The 20,123-nt window shown below is 38.9% G+C and overlaps 1 protein-coding gene across 1 annotated transcript; it reads right to left on the reverse strand.

The window, feature by feature from the left end:
- Window positions 1–461: 461 nt before the first annotated feature.
- On the reverse strand, window positions 462–20,099 carry LOC140948726 (TBC domain-containing protein kinase-like protein). Its single transcript, XM_073397992.1, has 29 exons — window positions 19,797–20,099; window positions 19,316–19,388; window positions 18,840–18,954; window positions 18,647–18,720; window positions 17,947–18,025; window positions 17,543–17,587; window positions 16,141–16,228; window positions 14,731–14,792; window positions 14,544–14,605; window positions 14,188–14,245; window positions 13,802–13,895; window positions 13,611–13,644; window positions 12,473–12,583; window positions 11,576–11,675; window positions 10,293–10,345; window positions 10,009–10,084; window positions 9,876–9,911; window positions 9,010–9,108; window positions 8,209–8,271; window positions 7,933–8,059; window positions 7,112–7,162; window positions 6,946–7,029; window positions 6,480–6,565; window positions 6,173–6,209; window positions 5,155–5,316; window positions 4,458–4,570; window positions 3,634–3,800; window positions 2,380–2,539; window positions 462–1,158 (listed from the first exon to the last, which is right to left on the reverse strand). Exons 1-29 carry the CDS (start codon window positions 19,987–19,989, stop codon window positions 1,054–1,056), a joined length of 2,607 nt encoding a protein of 868 aa, XP_073254093.1. The 5' UTR covers window positions 19,990–20,099; the 3' UTR covers window positions 462–1,053.
- Between the last annotated feature and the right edge of the window lie 24 nt (window positions 20,100–20,123).

Below are 20,123 nucleotides of genomic sequence, written 5' to 3' on the forward strand. Positions count from 1 at the left end.
AAACGGTAGGAGCGAGACCAGGCGGCCGTATTTGCCAATTTTTATTTGCCCATGACCTTTTAGTGTGAGACGAGCATTGGATATTGCATCAAAACCAAAACAGGCAGATTCTCATCTGTGTTTCCTTTAATCCATCCCCCGCTCTCCATATCCAAGTTTCCCTTCGTTAACCTCCGTTTACATCACGTAGCCTGCATCGCAGGCGTTTGGAAGTAACGGGTGCAAGAGAGAACAGAGCGCGAAAGGCAGACACGCGAGGGGAGAGCCTCACTCTCTCCTCGCGTGTCTCCCTTGCGCGTTTAGCCTTCCACGCAAACGTTCTCAGGGGTTCGTAACGCGTTCCTGCTGGAACGCGTGACGAATCCCTAAGAAAGTCTGCTTGGGAGGCTATTACGCGTCCCGTTCTTTCTTACGCCCATTAATTCCAAGCGCCTGCTATGTTCAGGCTATACATCATTTTGTTCACAAACAGCCGCTAATGACACACTCTGATAAGGTTATTTCGTGATTTTTTTTCCAATTTTTGTATTTCATTATCATCATCATTTGATTATTTCTATACACAGCTTCACTGTAAATACGTGTCATGTTCAATTCTAAGTCTAATAAAGAAACTATCTACTATTTTTTTTACAACGGAAGAAGAGAACAGCAAAGACATTTTTCAATAGTGTTATAGACGTCTCACGGACTCGCTGTAAATTGTGAAATGTTTGTCCAACAGATCCACTGTTTTTTCATTTGTTTTGGACACCTATTTTATAATATAGTAACTATCTACTATTTTTTTTACAACGGAAGAAGAGAACAGCAAAGACATTTTTCAATAGTGTTATAGACGTCTCACAGACTCGCTGTAAATTGTGAAATGTTTGTCCAACAAATCCACTGTTTTTTAATTTGTTTTGGACACCTATTTTATATGTCTTACTAAACACCAGTAGTTTTAATGGAACATGGTCATTATTACTTAGCAATAGCAAGTGTTCAGAAGCGAAAATCCCAGGTGCTTGCACAAAGTTTTGATTGGGGACCCTTTGAGTGATTCTAATATCACGTAGGAACAGTGAGGTATCCTTGTGTACGCAGCGTAGTAAGTCCTGTTTCTTCTAACACACAGACTTTGGGAAATCCGAGCTTAACAAGTTCTGCTCCAACCTGCCACAAAAAATAATACTTTATAATGTTAATTAACCAGACGTACTATTTTAAAACCGAAACAGAATTGGTGTTGCAAGCGTAGGAAGGAAAAAAAAATAGGGAGAATTTCCACACTTATGATACAAAGTTTAGTTTTCTGCACAAATACCTAAATATATTTTGGGTTTACGCCCACAGATATCTGAACAAAAGCAAAAATTCGCCACTTTAGAAACAAGAAGGAACCTGGAGCCGAATTGTGTCCCGCAATGTTCCAAAAACTCTCACTTTCAAAACGAGGCTCAGTGCAAAACTTTTCTTGACTGAAATTGAGTTTTATTTGAATGAGAATAAAAATTATTAGAGGGTTTAACCTTCACGTATACGGCAAACTGCAAACGGCAAACGTCACATTCAATTTTAGAATTTCTCAAAATACAAAATTACTGGATAAAAACAGTTCACAACAATTCTTACGGATAAAATATTACGTGAAACTACTAATTTATGTGTAGAAATAATGAACACTAAACGACAGGTAAAGGGGAAACTTGATCCCGTGGTACAAATTCGCGTTTGCCGTTTGACGTAAACGTGATGCTTAACCTCTTCATTTTCACGTCAATGGCTTCGCACTTAGCCTCGCTTTGAAACAGAGGCTTGAGGCAACTCAAAAATGGCCTATTCTTTCTGGAATCGTAAGGGGACACACTGGTCAGCTAGTAGGGAGCTTAAGCAACAACGACGGCCACGGATACGAAAACGTCACTTAAAAAATGTAATCGCGCTGCTTCAAACTTTTTCGCGCTTATTCCATCACATTCAATTCGTCAAATGTTGGCGAATTTTTCTGGAGTCGAATTCTAAAAGTCTGTTTAAAAGTTCGGGAAAAGGAAAAGAAAGTCGTTGTCTTGTGTTCATGTCCAACACAAAACGTGCAATCTGCGGCTTTCACGTTCCCCATAATGCAATTTGTTTTCCCCACAAAATTTTGCTCAAGAATTGTTTTCAATTTTTCAAGGGACGATCATTAGTCCCAGTCCCAAGAGAAATTGAAAACAGTTCTTATGCAAACTTTTGTGGGGAAAACAAATTGCATTGTGGGGAACGTGAAAATCGCAGATTAGGCACTTTCACGTCGTAGTTGTGCAGTGATGGCAAAGAAATGTAACAAAAACCGTACTGCACTTGCAAAGTTTTTGTTTTGCGAAGCGAATTAAATCTTGATGACAGACAAACCTTGGCTGGATAGTTTGCACGATTTCCTACAACAACAATAACTCTTCCTTTGAAGCTGTTTACAACATTGGCAGCGTTTGAGGGCGCCAATCCACCTTCTTCAAGGAAAGCTTGGTTGTAAGGGATGTTTACACTGTCAGCTAACTGGCCACATGAGAACCTTTAAATTAAACAAATGAATCAAGGAAAATATTGGTACGGGTAAAATCCTTAGAAATATTACAATAATGCGTATGAGTTGACTAGATACTTAGTAACGAGACCCTTGTGGTACAATAACAATACAAGACAATCCTGAAAGGATTCTGAGTATTCGAAAAAAAATCAACAGCGGAACAGAACAAATAAAAAACAAATAAAAATGACTTGAAATTCAGGAGGAACACCTTCCTTCCTTTCATCCAGAATCAATACAAAAAGTTCAGTTTCCCGGAAAAGGGCCATTCGTAATTTTTCAAGCGATAAAACATTTCAATGCAAACGCATTCTCGAGACCGCTGCGATGATCTATTGGTTCTGTGAGAAGCTTCAATCCACAGTAATTACAATGAAAGGAAAAATGTTCAGTGAATACAAGCCCTTTGTTTAAAAAAGCTCCAAAAAGGGAAAATCAAACAATACTGAAATTCGCAACCACGACTACGAGTACGAGATTTTTTCAATACTAAGTAGTGCTCTTTCGTGAACCAACGTCATTTTGGCGGGAAAACGTCATTCTACTACGAGTTTCAAGTTAGCGAGAATGTCGTAGTGGCGAGAACAAGTCTTCTCAAACTCATTAATAATTCATAAAGAAAATTCAAAGGAAATTAATGTTTAATGAGTGTTTGGATATCAGATAAAAAACTGCTCATTTTTGCATCCTTAATTTCTCCTTCAAAAATGATTTTGTTTGAGAAGAAATATCAAATATTCGACACAGTGTTTCATCACCAGATGAAACACCTCTAAGTTCGTCAAAAATACTCCGCTGCACGTCGTATTTTCAACTCTCTTCTCGGTGTTTCATCTGGTGATGAAACACTGAATCTCATGTTTGATATATTACATCAAATGTTAGAAGTTTTAGCATTTTGCAATCGAGAGAGGTCTTAACTTCCTTCAAAAACGATAACATTGCTAACTTTTCTGGTGAAAAAAAGTACAATGGAGAATTCCGGGGTGTCTATTTTTGACTATACGCGAAAAAACTTTCAATCAAATCTCGTAGTCGTATCACAAAGAGTTGTAAAAGGTGAGCGTATGAAAGGATACTCGTCTGATAGCCTCACATCCATCACAAGCCCGCGAGGTTTGGGCTTCTTTTGTCCTTTGGGTCCCGCATTACCATTTGTCAGTTCACAGACATGTAACAAGTCTTGCGCGGAAATGCGAGGACAGATTTCGGTCTTGAGCTGCGGTAACGGGATAAACTCCTTTTCCTTAAACAGAATCATTAGAAAAACGTCTCTGTCAGTAACCTTGAAAAAGTATTAACGTAACATTTTTACCTTTTTTTGAGTAAATGACTATTTTTTCATGATTAAGTGTCCCTATAACTGTCCTAAATTAAGGTAGTAATATTGTTTAAGTCTGTATACCTAAAAATATGAAGAGGGAAGCTTCTCTTCGCCGTGTACACGAAAAGGGTTTTATAGAGCGGGTGCGAATGGGAGGGAAAAGAATGAGAACAAAAGAAGAGAGAGGGGGAGTAATTCCTCTCCCCAATCCCCCTCACCCTCCCCCCCCCCCCCCCCACTTCTTCTCTCGTTCTCTCCCGCTATGACCATTACGTAGACTCAAAAGAGAACAATGGGGCAGAGAGTCACACGCTCCTTCTAGCCCTTGAGATGTGTGAATTTCACTACAGTTATTTTTAGACCAGTTAAACGCTTGAAATTAATCGAAAGTTGGTTTCCAGAAAGGTTCACAAACTTTTATTCAGTGTTGTAAGGAAAGAATATTAGGACATTAGGCACTCGCGCATAGACTGCAACTAATTTTTAGCTACAGGAGAGCCGCGACCAAACTTACGCCCCTTAAATAGGCCTTAACTTTTTAATAATCTTGCCTGCTCTGTCAGTATATTGTTGTCTTACATGTTTTGCTTTAGGATCTGCATACTGTCTGTCATGTCGCCTCATGGAGGCCGAGCGAGGCGTGTTACAGAAGATCTTCTTGGCTTCACGAACAACCCGCTCCATATCAACAACTACAAATTGAAAGAAAAAAATCCTATCATCGATTGTTGTTAAAATATGACACTGTTAAGTAATTTTTTCAAGGTTTTTCACTACTTTTCTGGGCTGGACTCGTTCAGAAGGTGTACCTTTGAACAGTGCTCCGGAATGGACAGTAAATGCAGCCGCAGCCTTTTTCTCGCTAATCAAAACAAAAATAGGAAAAGGGCTCTAATTTCGTGGACTTAAACAAGGCTATTTTCTTGGACAAACAGCAACAGGCATTGATTATCAGGTATTGCGTCATTTTTTCGCGACTTTCGCGAAAACTTGTTATCAAACAACGCTGGCAGTTGAGCAAGTCTGGAAATGACTACACCCCGTCACAACCACGCACGATTTCAACCAAAAACGGTTGGAAAAGTTTTCTTTCGGGATCTTTAACTAAATCAACCAAAACCGGCGTTGTTCAAACGGTCGACCCCAATAGAACACGACTTAAACCTCAGCTCTTGAAATATTTTTCGCTGTATCTACCAGCCCTACCTAGCTTTCACTTCTTATGTTAGAAAATCCCACGGCAAATAAAATAGGGGAAACTACACTGCTACCCTACCAGGCATATCTGAGAAGAGTAAAATGCATTCATTGAATCCAAATGACAGAAGCTGATCTCGCAACTGTTCCAGTATGGCAACCCCAATGCACAGTGGGTAAGATGAGTTGCCTAGCAACAGTGTGTCCCATAAGTGATAAATCTTCTTCAGAGGAAACACGTCTGCAAAGGAAAAGAAAAATGCGGAGAATTTCTTCACCTTGGTGCTAACCTTATGAGCCCAGTTGTTCGAAGGCCGATTAGCGCTAACCTAGGGCCAAATTCTAACCCGGCCTTCTTTTTCCTTTGTTCAAAATCATTTTCTCGAATAATTTTCTCTCTTCTTTATAGAGCATCCAATCATCAAATTGTAGGCAAAAAGAATAAAACCGAATTTGCTTCTCAAACTTTCATATCTGAAGTCAAATTTCGCACCAAACCTGGGTTAACTTAACCCTGCTTTGAAAAACCCGGCCCTGAACTACCCATTGCTCTGTAGATGAAAGGACCAAAGGAAATATAAATTAACAAAAAAAAAAGAGAAAAAAACCAGGTAAGTATAGTAAGGCTTTTGAACCTTCTTTTCAGTGACAGGGCGAGGATCGCTGTCACTTTCACTATTTTTGGTTTACGGACGTTTCGCCAACGAGTCGTTTCGTTAACGTCCTGTTCGCAAACGTCTTAATTCGTTTCGCTAACGTATTCGGTGCTCTCTGAAAATTTTGTGCAAATCAAGCACCAAGTCTTGTTTGACCTAACACGTTAGCGAAACGACTTAAGAGGTTGGCAAACAGGAAGTTGGCGAAAGACGACTTAAGAGGTTGGCTGACATGATGTTGGCGAAGCAACCTGTTGGTGAAACGACCGGTCTTTTTATTAAGCTCTGAAAACAAATACCTCATAGTTACGATCAGCGTTAGGGTACCTACCCTGGTACAAACAGAATTTCATATTTACCAGAAACTTTGAAAAGGAGTAAAATAAATTAAACCAACAAAGACAAAGTCGATTAATTTGATCACGACATAAATAAACTTACGACAGAACATCGTCAGGAACCAAGGAATTGCATACAACTGTTGAAGCAACAACATGATGCAAAGTTAACAGCAGGGTATTACAACAGCATCCAAATGCCGTTAATAATGACAAAAAGTGAAAACACTCCGAGTACCCCGGGTGCCAGAGACTTTTCGTGCGCGGTTTCCAGTTTCAGTCAAGTCCTTATAGTGACCCGCGTGTGACGTCGGCCTTCGGCCGACACCGAAGCATCCCACCGACCGCGAGAAAAAACCTCTGGTACCCAGGGTAAACCTAAAGTTGAAAAATTGAAAAGGACAACGTACCTCAGGAATAAATCCAGTTTCGTGGAGGTGATTAAACAATTCAGGATCATGAAAAGCGATTAACTGAGAAAACACAGCTAAATATTCTGTATTTGGAAATATTAAGACAACAATAAGTGTACAGTAATTATAACAAAGACGCATACTATAGTTGACCCCCTCCCTATGAACACTTTCAATCGCGACAACCGCGTTTGAACTTTGACCTAAGTTCTGTAATGAAATCATGGGCGACCGCGGCCACGATTACCCGGCTGGTCTTCTAATTTGAGTATATAGGATTATTTTTCACAATTTTAGGGATACTATTACTCAAACTCCAATCTCCTCCTGCCCCTCCGCCTGCTGCTTCGACTGAGCCTCAGAATTGTGGGCAGTATTTTCGGGTAAACAATAAACTAAGCCAGAAACCGTATACCTTAAACACAAAGAGACATATTGTCTTGTAAACATACCGAAAACGTACCTTGTATGATTGCCGAATTATCCTTTTGAAAGAAGTTGTGCAGATACTTGGGGATAAATGCCGCTAAACAGGCGTAAGCAAGTGCTGTACGAAAGAATAAGATTCATTAGTTTTCCATAAAATGATGTGGCCCTGCATTACTTTGATCGTAAGTTGTAGTTCTCACCTTCATCGTTGAAATTTAACGCAAGAAAAGGAGCGCAAAGAGAATCCAGACCTAAAATAAAGCACAAAAACTCCTTAAGCGATGTAAAAATGTTAACACATATCCTCTGCCACTTCCACGAAGATGATAATGATGACAATGGCAATGAAAATGATAGTGACGAAGGTGAGAGTGATGAAGGCGATGATGAATACGATAATGACAATGGATGATAGTGATGATGAATAAAAGGAAGACAGAAATGATGGTGCAGCCTACGAGCAGAGATTTCCCTCTTGCATGGCTTCTTTTTAGCGTTTGCGAAGTCGTTCGCGTCGCTAGTAAGTCGAATAGTTGGTTTGTTTTACACACCCCATGCTCGCAGGGTAATGATGATGATGATGATGATGATGATGATGATGATGATGACGACGATGATGTTCGTAATGATGGTGATGAGCAAGAAGACAACAAAAATAATGATGATGACGAAAATGGCGATAATGATGACGATGATAATGATGGCGACGACGTAACCTGAGATCAGGCCCAATTTAAGCGGTTCTGATACATTCTCTCTAACGGCTACCGCTAAAAATTTCGTTTCGCCTCGCCCGCCGGAGTGCTATTTACAAAGTGAAACGAAAATAGAGCCTGATCTAATGACAAGATAATGACGATGACACTGTAAGTGATGATGATGATGATGATGAATAAGAAAATCAACGAAATTAACACTGATAATAACTACGGTTATGGAGATAATATCATCATTTATATTATTTTAACTCCATATTTCCATTCCTTTTCTATGGTGCTTTAGAAACAACAGAATAAGTTACCTTGCCAGTAAACTAAGTTGGTGTGTGACACGACCCAAGCCTTGAGAACCCGCTTAAACTTGCAATGAGCAGTAGGAGACGACAGAAGGGCGTCATACTGATGACAACGAGGAATATCCACTTCAATCTTAAAAAAGAATAGCCAACAGAAAGTTAGTTTTAAGAAACCAAAGGCGGCGTTTAACCGTTCTTTTCGCCAGTCAATTTCCCCATTTAGAAAGCCCTCCACAAGTAAAAACAATAACAATAAATAAATCGATGGAAGTTGCTCCTCACCTGTCTGTCTGTTTGAGTAAAGGATTCTTTATCTATGGCATCGTAAGTGCTTTGAATATCACCCTGATGAAAAATAACGGCACAACAGTAAGACAAGTATCACAAAACAAGTGTAAGTTTCTAAAATTCTGGGAATGAGACCAAAAGGGTGTGTTTTAATATCACAGATTTACCATTATGCTAAATCTCCTAACCCTTGCTCTTCCTGCATTGTTCGCGTAAAGAAAATTTTTTACAAATCATACAAACTGAACAAAAAATGAAGAAATTCAGTTTTGAGAGGAAGGAAAAAACTTTAAAAGGACAAGAAACACCAGTCAAAATAGAATACCATTGTAAGCTCCAGAAACTCTGTGAACTGGATACTTAAAGTACAGGCCCAGTTGTTCGAAGGCCGATTAGCGCTTAACACGGGGTTAAATTTAACCCTGGTTTCCTTTTCTTGTGTTCAAAAGGATTTTCTCGGATAATTCTCTCTGTCCTTTTAAGAGCTCCCAATCATCAATTTGTACACAGAAAGAATTAAAACTGAAATGCTTTTTAAACTTTAAAATCTTAATTCAAATCTCGCACTAACCCTGGGTTATCTCAACCCAGCTTTGAACAACTCGGCCAGCTACAAACCAGTTAAGCTACCTAACTGTCAAATAATATTGGCTCTTACACTGTATGGTGTTATTAATGAAATCTCGCGTGCCTAATTTTCTCGCTGTCTACTTTTCAATTACGCGATTTATTTAAAAAGGCAAATATCGCGAAATCAAGGAGCGCAAAATTATAAGCCGCCTGCATTGCTCCTACCTGCACTCCCAACAGCGCTGCCCAGATTTGTCCTCTGAGTAATGGAGGGATGTCTATCCTTGCCTCTCTCACAATGCGGTCTCTTGTGTACGGATAACCCTATAAGTATTAAATACTGTATTCGTAAACTACAAGTTGTTGAAATTTCACTACACGCATAGCTAGTGGGTCAAGAAAGTTCAATCACGACAAAATTGTATATAGGGACACCATCCCAGGCCTCAAGTTACCCAAGTTCTCGCCTGCGAGCTACAACCCCGTACAAAACCTGTTCAGACATATTACAAAAATACGTATTTTTGCACTCGTCCTGACATAAATGCTTATCTCCCCTCCCCTATTGCAGTGTTGTTCGCGGTAATGGAAGAAATGCACACGTGGGCTGTTAGGCCAAAACAACATTGCATAAGGGGTGGGGAGGGGGCGACTTTGTTCCGTTTCGACGAGAGTGTTGCATGGCGCGAAATTGAAAAATACATGGAAATGTCTCAACAGTTTTGTTCGGGCAGAGTTGCAGCCTGCGAGCAAGCTCTCTGAGGAGCTCTGGGGACGGGTGAGTCAGTCTCCCGCCCCTAGAGAACCCTCGGAGGGCTTGCTCGCAGACTACCTAAGTTAAAATTGTATATTCAGAAGGAGCGTAAGCAGGCGGTAGGTGATTAGAAGTTCCCTACAGCTAAACCTACCGATTTATAAAACTAAGTTCGGCTAGAGGTCGTACCTGCTAGCTAATTGAAGGTGTTTCTGTTTACGGAATTGTGACCTTTACGGAATAAGTTGAAACTTCTCTTAAATTAAAAGTGACACCCTTTCAGTGGTTTGAGTTCCTGTCGACATGAGATGTATATAATATTCTACTTAATACTTACGTCTAACAGTCTTTGAAAAAGTACGATTCTGTGAAACTAAAAATACAAACAATTAATTTCAGCCAATGAAACATTCTGAGTTGACAGTGTAGGCTAGTGATAAAACGGTTGTGCATCCGGTCAAAACTTTTACCTGATAGTCAACTGTTGTCTCTCGAATTGTCAGAGGAAGATCAGCTGTGTCTAATAGAGCATATCTAGACGATGGACTGACAAAACAAAAATTAATAAATAAATAAATAAAATGGAATAAAATAATGATAATGATAATACAAGACTATCAGCAATGGTAATGTCCAGATACAGCTGTTGCTGGTTTTCTGTAAAGTTTAAGTTGGATAGTCACGCGTTTCACTGGAACTTTCGTGATATCTTGAAATTAAAAAAGAGACAGAGAATTAAGTAAAGACGACCTACTCTTCTTCTTCAATAAGTGGGAAATACGCAGATGGATCCACGTTTTTCAATCTCTGAAAAACAAAAAGGCAACAAATTAAAAATGACTCAAAGATAACGGAAAATACACACAGTGAATCATCCCGCAGAATTGAATAGTCAAACAAGAACAAAGTCAGGAACATGAGTAGTCTCGCCAGGGGCATTGTAAGGAGTCAGTAGGAGGAAATGGCCCGCCTACTGGCCATCTTGAGGTTGTCGGACTGTTTTGGGGGTTGTGACTAGAATGGATACCCCACAATCTATTCAGATTGTCATCTTTTAAATACTCAAAATACGTGATAGGAGTCTTATAAGCTAAAGTAGTAAATAAGAGAAGAAAGAAAACGGAAGAAAACAGTAGATAGTATGTACGACTTGAACCCCCATCATTTGATATATATTCCATATCCGTAACCACTACACCATCAAGGGTTAACTGCCCACACCAGTTAATTTTAACATACTGTACATGACATTGATCATAGATTACACTATTGAAAGCTAACCATTTTTAAAAAGGTACTTAACCCTTATCACTGTACTTCGGTGCTAAACCCTATATTTAACTCTTTCCCTTGCACAAAGTTCTATCGCTTCCTCTGATTTCCCCACTTTTTTCAAAAATCTGCCCAATAAATTCGCTTAAACTGTATACGAGGAGTATGGCTTTGTGTAATAAACATAAGGTGTCCGGCCTAGAATAGCCCCATAATGCAATTCGACATTAAACAAACCCAGTATCACACACAATCTCTTGATGGCCAAGAGAACAGGGGCACCCAACGAGGATATAGTTCAAAACCACTTAACATAGCATTGTTAAACGTATTTTAGTATTTAAACGGTAGATGTAGGCATATTTTTATCCCCTAAAAACTTTTCATCTGTTCGGATTTCGTAGCTGAAAGTCTAGTGATCCAAAAATTATAGGGATCAAAACTTACCTTTTCGAAAATTTCAGCCAGGAAAAGACTCCCGAAAATTCTAGGTGGCCTTTTTTAGGGTAAATATCCGATTAAAATGGGTAATTATACCATTTTGTAGATGTTCGAAAATCCTAGGAGAGGCAGGCAAGCGAGAAATTTTACAACAAATGTTCCAAAATTCTAGTTCTCAAATCGTCTTCCGAACAGATATTTTCCCGAAAATTGCCGTTGGGTGCCCCTGAAGAGAAATGGAGCGGCAAGGCGAGAGAATGTAGAAACGAGGCAAGCAATGAAAGAAACAAGAATGACAATCTGTGTTGTAATAGTTGATGTTACCTCTCGTAGCTGAGTAAGTGAAGCTGGAACTACTGTTTCATCTAACAAGAACAGGCGGTCTTTCTTCATTCCAATCTCCTCGCCATTTTGGAGGAGGATGCTAAAAGTGTAGAGAATGTAAAAAAAAGCAATTGGTTTCAACTCTGTTCGTGCACCGCACTTTTGGTACATCTCTTCGCTGTCACTGTACAGTTGAGACGTGAAATTTCCCAATTTCATGTTTTATGGACGACACAAACACAAGACAACGATTTTCGTTTCCTTTTTCTGAAGTTGGATACGGTCCTTCACTGCTGTTTCCGTCGTGTGGTTGAGAAAGCTCCCTTTCAGCAGCGATGAACGCGAAGGTAACGAAAATGTCATAGGTTTTTGAATAAGCAAAAAAAAAAAAAGCTCTGCACGTGCTTTGCACTTAAATGTTCATTTCCAGTTTCCGTCACTACACCACTATAACGTGAATTTCTCTGATGATTAAAAGGCAAGAAGATGAATTTTTTTCTTTCTCTTTCTAAACTTGTTGGCTGCAAGTTATTTGACTAAAGGAAAGTTTGCCTATAGTTGATAAATTGAGCAAGTCTGAATAATCGCCGCGGTGAAGTTTAAGAGAAGGATATGGTGGCACTTCGCGGCCAAAATACTGTACAGGGAATGACGGACGGCGATCTTTAAATTTCCGATTTTCACACTGCCAGGCAAAAATGTCTAACGCATAACGAGTCCGTGGCTAAATGACTAGGCATCTAGCTTCTGTGAGTTGCATGAAAAAAGAGGACAATACGATATCACTGTTTAATATTTGACAAAGGTCACAGAACCTTATTTAAATATTCTGTAAGTTATTACCAAATTTGCCTACTACGAAAACATTTGTAAGAGCAAAACCAACATGATACATACATTGGAAGGGTCATGATCGGTGGTTTCGTTTTGATGAGTCCACGTTTCTTTAATTCTCCTTCCATGTCTCCACCGGCCAGTGTCCACAGATGATAGACCTCCCGCAGGGGCCTGGAGAGAGTGACAGAAAAAACGTCAAACGTACAGGAATCCCAACCAAGCGCACAGGGGTTCAAAACACACAGCCGAGTAACTGCCACGTGCGAATTTTTTTTTTCCTCTGCGTTCCACCTCCTTCAAGGGCAGCGACTTTCAAGCGTGCTCGCGTATTTCGCTCGCTCTACTGCTACCAATTAAGGGAGTCTTGGACTCTTACCCCTGTTGTTCAAACGTTCAATAGTGCTATCCAACAGATAAATAACTATCCAGTGAATAGATAAGTGTTAGGAAAACCAATCGCGCTATCCAGTGGATAACACTATCCACCTTTTGAACAGCTGGGTGGATTCTACGCTACGAATTTCGGTTTCCTTGAGCTGGATTCTGGATAACAAAGTCCAGGATTGCAGATTCCACAAGAAATAATTTCCCCGATTCCAGATTCCACAGGCAAAAATTTCCTTAAGTCTGGAACTGGATTGCCTTATATGGGCGGACAGAAAGAAAATGAGAAAATACCCCGGGGGGTGGAGGGAAGGGGGTTGCTGCCATATATGGGCTATACAGGTATGTGTTTCTGGGTATAGTTTTGAAGCAGTTTACTCTCGAATAGGGTAAATAAATCAGAGAGTTAGGGTCTCGAATAGGGTATATATAAAATTCAAATGGGTGCTGGCTTGGCTGGACTTTGCTAGTGACCTCAGTAATTTCTGGAAAACAGCTACTCTAGGGTAAGGGGGATTTGGGGAGTTCAGTCTACAATAGGGTAGTAAAATTGAGCTCAACTAGCTTTATTTATTCTAAAGATAAACCCACTCTGATTTTAACTTAACACCATCTTTTGAGTGAGTTTACGTTAAGTTATGACTGTAACATCTGAGGTCTAAATCGCTTAATGTTCTCAATTTTGATTTGAAACAACTTCATTTTGCAGTAAAAAAAGCTACGTTGAATTGGATAACCACTCCAGTCACTTAGGGACAGCAAGGGCTTTCAAATCATTATATTTAAGTAAAACTGAAAACAAGAATCGGTAAACCTTTCAGAAAGAAGATCGTCTTCTTCGTCGCCATCTGCAAAGATGATGAAAGGATGAAAAAAGTGGTTTGTAGTCATTCAGTAAATCTTGGAACTAGTAAGCAAAGTATGAACAATAAAACATTCAGGCACAAATCTATATCAATGAGTGGAATGTTCAGATATTTGTGCTCACTCAGATAAGTCACCTACCTGGGGTAAAATCAATGTTTAGGTAATCGCCAACTTCTATATCTTGAATGTTAAACACAGGAGGGAATTTCTGGGATCCGTTAGAAAGTTTTATCTGCCCAACAAAATAAAGTATAGTGAATTATTAACAAACAACTTTGTAGCATACCCTATGTTAGGTAGTGTTAAGACAATGGTGTATGGGTTACAGGTCAAAATTAAATTCAGGTTGTGAATAGTTAGGGCTAGGAGACAAAGGAAATTGAGAATCAACCTAGGTTAAAAAATTTTAACCTGAACTTAATTTTGACCTGTAACATAATATGCACCTTTATATACTATTCAGTGATAAACATAGAACAAAAAATATATTATTGCATACTTTAAAATTAATAATGAATATTTACCTTTCCTTTGTTGAAACCAGAAAAGGTCTCATGCTGTAGTAATTCTATTGGAGTAGGTCTGAGAAAGAAGAAATAATAATAAATAAAAAATAATATTTATATAGCGCCTATACTTTTCAGTGCTAAGCGAAGAAGCAAATCCATTGCAATCAGCAACAAAATTAAAAGGAATAAAGTAAAGATTATTATCCCAGTTGAAGACACAACTACACAATTATTGTGAAAAGACAACCTGAAAAAAATTCAGGCTTGCTGGGATTCTTCTTCAACTTCACTGATCATCTTTACAGTCACTGAAATTCATATATTCATTATTTCAGAAATAAAAGGATACTAATCTGGACTCCAGCCCTTACCGTTTTGTGGCATCAGAAGTCAAGCAAATCCTCAAGAATGAAGCCAAGTCTGCAGGAATTTCCTGCAAGATGAAGAGAGAAACAGTACGATAATTGTGTGTGTGAATGAAGATAAAAACAACTGACATGGATGACATTAAAAAGAAGTTAAAAAGAAAAAGTAAAAAAAAAAATTAAAAATATATACTTTTATTTTCCCTGATGCTTGATGATCATTCATAAGAAGTTCAAGAATATCAGAAGAGGAATCTGAAAAGTAGAAGACAAAAACAAGTTAATGTTAACTTATATGTCCCATAATATTGAACTGCTTTTAATATTAACTTTCACAGGGGCTCTCTTTGGTTAGATCCATCCTGGAATTACCCCATGACAAACGTGATGCATTAGATCTGACTAAGATTGTTTACCATTTATTTAATGTTTTGTGAAAATACGGTTGGAAAGTACACAATTCACAGACCAAGATACTAACACTAGTAAAGTGAAAAACGGAAATAGAAAAAAACCAATACATCACTCTAAACAATTTTTACGAAAATAAGGTGCTAATGAAAATGGAAGTTATAAACTGTGACAAGTCAAAGAATGATTTACCAGCCATTTGCTAAATTTCTAGAAAAAAAAATATGCTTGTGTAATCCTGGTAGGTAGTCCTTTCCTCTGGATGGAAAGTTCAAAACAAAAATGCCTGATCCATTTCTTGAAAGCCATCTTTGGGGGTGTTTACATTATACTGGGGCGACTTTCGCGCTGGGGCGAGTTCCCTCTGGTTCCCTCCCATCGCTCTACATTTGTTTACATGATACAGCCACAAAATGTCATGCCGGCACAAGTCGCCCCAGCATGAGTTCACCCCGGTTGTCACACCGGGGCGAGAATTTCACTCCGGTACGAGATTTCGCAACAGTATCATGTAAACGCGAAACGTTCACCCGTCCGGTGTGAAATCGGTCTGCCAATAGACTGGAACGAGCTGCGCATGCCTAATGTTTGCGATTTTGAATCACACATGTAAATTATCAACATGAAGTGTACCTTCAAATAAGGAGATATGAAATGACCCAGTCATCACGTAAAAGTGATACGAAATCAAAAAGTCATCCCGGTATGAAACTTGCGCCGGTGCGAGTTTTCTAATGTAAACACCCCCTTTGATACCAGTTTCTGTAAATGGAACTAATTTGTACAAATGGTAAATGTGAATCTGGGATGAAATTACCAGTCCCGGATTTTGCTTACCATTTGCCTGTGTAATGGTAGACAACCTAAGAGATGCTCAAATTTGTGAGATTTACCAGCCCATCCCCGGTCAGGCCCTGCCATTTTTCTCTGGGATACCTAGTTTTTGGCCTACATTAAGCCTCAGTTCTTTCCTGCCCCACTGTGCTGTGCCCACTGGAATTCCCTCATTAAGTACTCCCTCTCTTGTCTTGCTTCTGCACTATACCATTTTCCTGCCTCTCTTTGTTGTTTCCCTGGGGTGGCCCTGTTCAGGCCCCTACTGCCTTGAGCACTATGTACCCCTGGGGTGGCTCCTATTAAGTTCCCTGGTCTTTGAAGAATTCCCTTATTTTCTGGGATACCTTAAACATACCTTGTGAAGTCTTAACAAGAGAGAGGATCTTGGAGAAAATCTTTTCAACATCACCACTATTGGTCAAATTTTCCCAAAGTGATCCCCTCTGTAAAAGATCAGAACATGTTTAATCAGATCAGAACATGTGTATCAGAACATGTTTAATCACTAACATGACATGTTTAATCACTAAAATAATACAGTCAAACCCCATTAATACCATTAATGGGGTCAAACCACATTAATACGGACACTGAAGGGGCTATAGGGAGTGTCTGTATTAAGGGGTTCATGTTTAAATTTAAGTCAAAAACACCTTCTATTACAAAACAAAATACTAAAGAAATAATAGAGGGGTTGGAGGACATAGGCATCTTCAAATAAAACATCTCTGACTTTCACAATTAAGTTGTCATTCCACGGACTAAATCCAAGGAAACACTCTGCAAACAACTGCTCATCTTTTTACTACAAAACCCTTCTCTGCATAATAATATTAGTTTGATGCCTGATAATAGCCTTAAATTGACGTCTTTAAATCATCATATTCAATTTACTGAAGCACTGGGAACGTTGACATCCTGTCAACTGAAGATTTTGTTACATTCAAGAACAAAAGGTGTGTTACAACATGGAGTTGTTAATGAATAGGCCACTTGCACTAACAGGTCACGTGACCAATGCTTCCTTTAAACAATGAGTTGGAATCTTGCTGATGCCAAAAATTGTCAGACAAAAAAAAAAAATTAAAAAATTATCTTACACCCGAAATTCGAGAGGAAACGCATTTAAGGGAGATATTTTATGGCACTTTGATTTTTCAGCAAAGTAGTATGATTTGTATTGGCCGCCATGTTCGAGGGCATGCTTTTGCCCTCCAACATGTCGGACAAAACTACTTCTTGCTTATATCTTGCTCAACGTTTCATAGTTACGCTCAGATGTGCTGTAAACGTTATCACATCATCTTTTCAACATTTCCCTTAAAGTTTAAGTGCAAAATTTGTGTTCAGAGAGAGGTAAATCATAATTTTATTCATTTTAAGAAAATGGTGCGGGTTTGAAAAACCAAATGACTATTATTTTGTTTAAGATATGACCTACTAATCATTTTTTGGAGGCAAAATCATGTAACTTTCATTTTCATAAAAACGATGTCACATGCCTCTTAGTGCAAATGGCCTATTGTCCCCGTTATTAGCAAGGTTAACTTTCTGTGAGAATCTGTTCATTGGCCAAGAAACAAGTGTCTGTTGTCCGCATTAACAGGTGTCCGTATTAAGCCAGTTGAATTTAGAGAAAATGTATGGACGTTCCCCAGGGACAAAGAAACCTGTCCGTAATAACGAGGTGTCTGTTCTTAGTAGGTGTCCATAAAGAGGGGTTCGAATGTAATAATGAAATTTTTTCAAATTCTTACCAAAAGCAAATAGACAAGAATCATCCCTACAGACCAAACATCAACCTAAAACAATTTTAAGACAAAAAATTAATAGATAAATTACCATAGCAGTACACGAGCAAATATATGATTTGTCAGATGATCAACATGCTTGGTTTGCTTTTTGAAGATGTACTAGCTAAAATATTTGTCACCAGTCAATTTGGTTTGAAATACTAAACCATTCTAAACTGACATTTGACTAGAGGCATTTTAGTCACACAACACTCACTACTGACAGATTTAACACAGTAAGTGTGATGTTATCACTTTATTTACCCTGATCATCAGTGCAGGATGATTCAACTTCAAATACAAAAGAATACAAATTAAAAAGAAGCAAGTACTATAATTTATAAAAATTTATATTAATTTATTCTCACCTTTGGTCCTGATGGCCCAAATAATGGAGAACGTCCTTGGCCAGACAAAATGACTTCTGGGGCCATGAATTCAGGAAAGCTGCGAGATAAGAAATTGACGTTTAGATGAAGCCAGAAAATACATAACTTGATAACATAACAGCTAGGGTATTAGTTGGAACACTTTTACCACTCTGACAGTGGTATGGTAAAGCCAACACAACAGAGGTGGATACCAATAACAATATTATTTAAGTGTTGACAGACAAGATCACTGCCAGATTGTTTTGTCCCCAGTGGGAATGCTGTGAGGAGGGACCTATAGTTTTTCATCCTTATCTATAAATAAAAGACCTTAAGTTCTAACCATTTGCAGATGCAAAACAAAGGCAGCACCATCTCCTTTACCTTAGTTAAATTTAAACACCATCAGTGGTGGTTCACCTGAGAAACAAATCCAGACAAACCAATCCAAAGTCTAATATAGTACCTAACGATTTGACCTAATCAGTACTCAGCAATGACTAATAAGAATGATTAACACAATCCGAAACCTTCAGTTCTGAAACCAGCACCAGTAAAAAAGAAAGAAGCTTCTCAAACCATAAGGAAAATCAAAGGTCATTTTCAAAGTTTGAGCCAGTCACCTTAACAAACGCTGTTGTTTCTGCTAGGGACAGTGCTCTAAATTGAGGCAACTTCAACATTCTCTAGAGCTCACCCTATTGGAAATGCAACATGTTCCCCAAAACCTGTCATATAATACAGGCCACTTTTGGACAACTTCACCTGACCCTGTAATATGATGAAAAAGTAATGTCAACTTTGCTACATGAACCCTACTTACGATGTCTTTTCAGACAATCAAATGAAACTGTTTAAACAAGACACAATTGCATGGTTATGAGAAGTACCTTAGGTGAAAGAGAGATGGTTACTGGAGACAAATTCCTGTGGACAATTCCTTGTGCATTCAAGAAAGACAGTCCATGCAGTATTTCAAAAGCTATATGCCTGATATCACTCCAACTGAAAAAATATTGAAGAATTATGGTAAGAAAGGAAAGAATGATTTGACACTGAAAATATTACTTATAGTAGAAACTTTAGAACTTACCATATTAGTTTAAGGGAGCTCTTATGGGGGACAGGGAGTCCTCCCATTTACCTTGCAATCTCGGCTACCAACCCTTTTTTCTTGGCTTCCTTTTCTCAGACCTTTTTCATTGCAAAATATTAAGCATTGTGGCATAATTTCTGACTATTTCTCAAAAATTCACACCTTTTAGAACTCCCACCCCTCCCCATTCTTCTCATGCCTCTTGTGCCCCCTATTCTCCTGGGCTCCCACACCCCTGTCCCCTCTTCCAGCTTGTTTAGAATCACTTACTTAAAAATTTTGCCACCTTTCACTGCTGTCTTCAAGTTATTGGAATAGAACTCTTCTCCAACAATGAGCCTTTCTGTAAAAAAGGGAAAATAATAAGAAAAAAAGCCAGAATATTAATGTTTCTTCCATGGTTCGAAATTTTTTTAGAAATCTGATCTATGGAAGAACTAATCTCTTTTTACACTAATCAGTTGAAACGCCTACCCCCCCCCCCCCCCCACCCCCACACCCCAACCCCTGGCCCCAAGGAAGTGTGGTAAGATTTCCACTCAGCCCTATACATTTATTATACATGCATGTTTCGACGTAAATTCCTACAAACTATTTTTTTGGAATAGTATGAGATTGCTGCATGCATAATAGATTAACGGGACTTTACGGAAATCTTAACATTGTTTTATTGCCTGCCGCAAACCTTAGCAAGCTCTGTGCAGCTTTTCGAAGGACATTCTTGTATTGTTGGGTTGTTAAACTTACTCACCATTTTTTACCCTGACAATATCCAGGTACTGACAGACGTTTTCGTGATAAAGATTCTTCAGCACTTGAAATCGACCCAGGATCACGATGGAATTTGGAGTCAGGGGCAAACCGTTCGTGCCACACAGGCCAGAAGGGTGAGGAGACGGAAAAAATGTCGAAATTCCTATCTGTGCTTGGTCCAGCGTCCCCATTCTCTTCAGGTATTTGGAGTGATCGAGGTTTTGTTGTTTCAAAAGTCTTTTGTTTCACTGATTTAGACAGAGACGAAAAGGAGTAAAGGGCCAACAGACCGCCATTTTGTTTTTAGCCTTGGTAACCGCCCGTT

The sequence above is a fragment of the Porites lutea genome, chromosome 9 (genome assembly GCF_958299795.1).
Source record: "Porites lutea chromosome 9, jaPorLute2.1, whole genome shotgun sequence".
NCBI lineage: Eukaryota > Metazoa > Cnidaria > Anthozoa > Scleractinia > Poritidae > Porites > Porites lutea.

Excerpts from the sequence above, each read along its gene's own strand:
- LOC140948726 (XM_073397992.1), bottom strand. The coding sequence starts at position 19,989 with ATGGGGACGCTGGACCAAGCACAGATAGGAATTTCGACATTTTTTCCG. Across the intron at positions 18,026-18,646 it reads CATGTTGCATTTCCAATAGG|CTTTCCTGAATTCATGGCCC; the intron begins GTGAGCTCTAGA and ends CTTATCTCGCAG. Across the intron at positions 10,346-11,575 it reads CACTTACTCAGCTACGAGAG|AGATTGAAAAACGTGGATCC; the intron begins GTAACATCAACT and ends TTTGTTTTTCAG.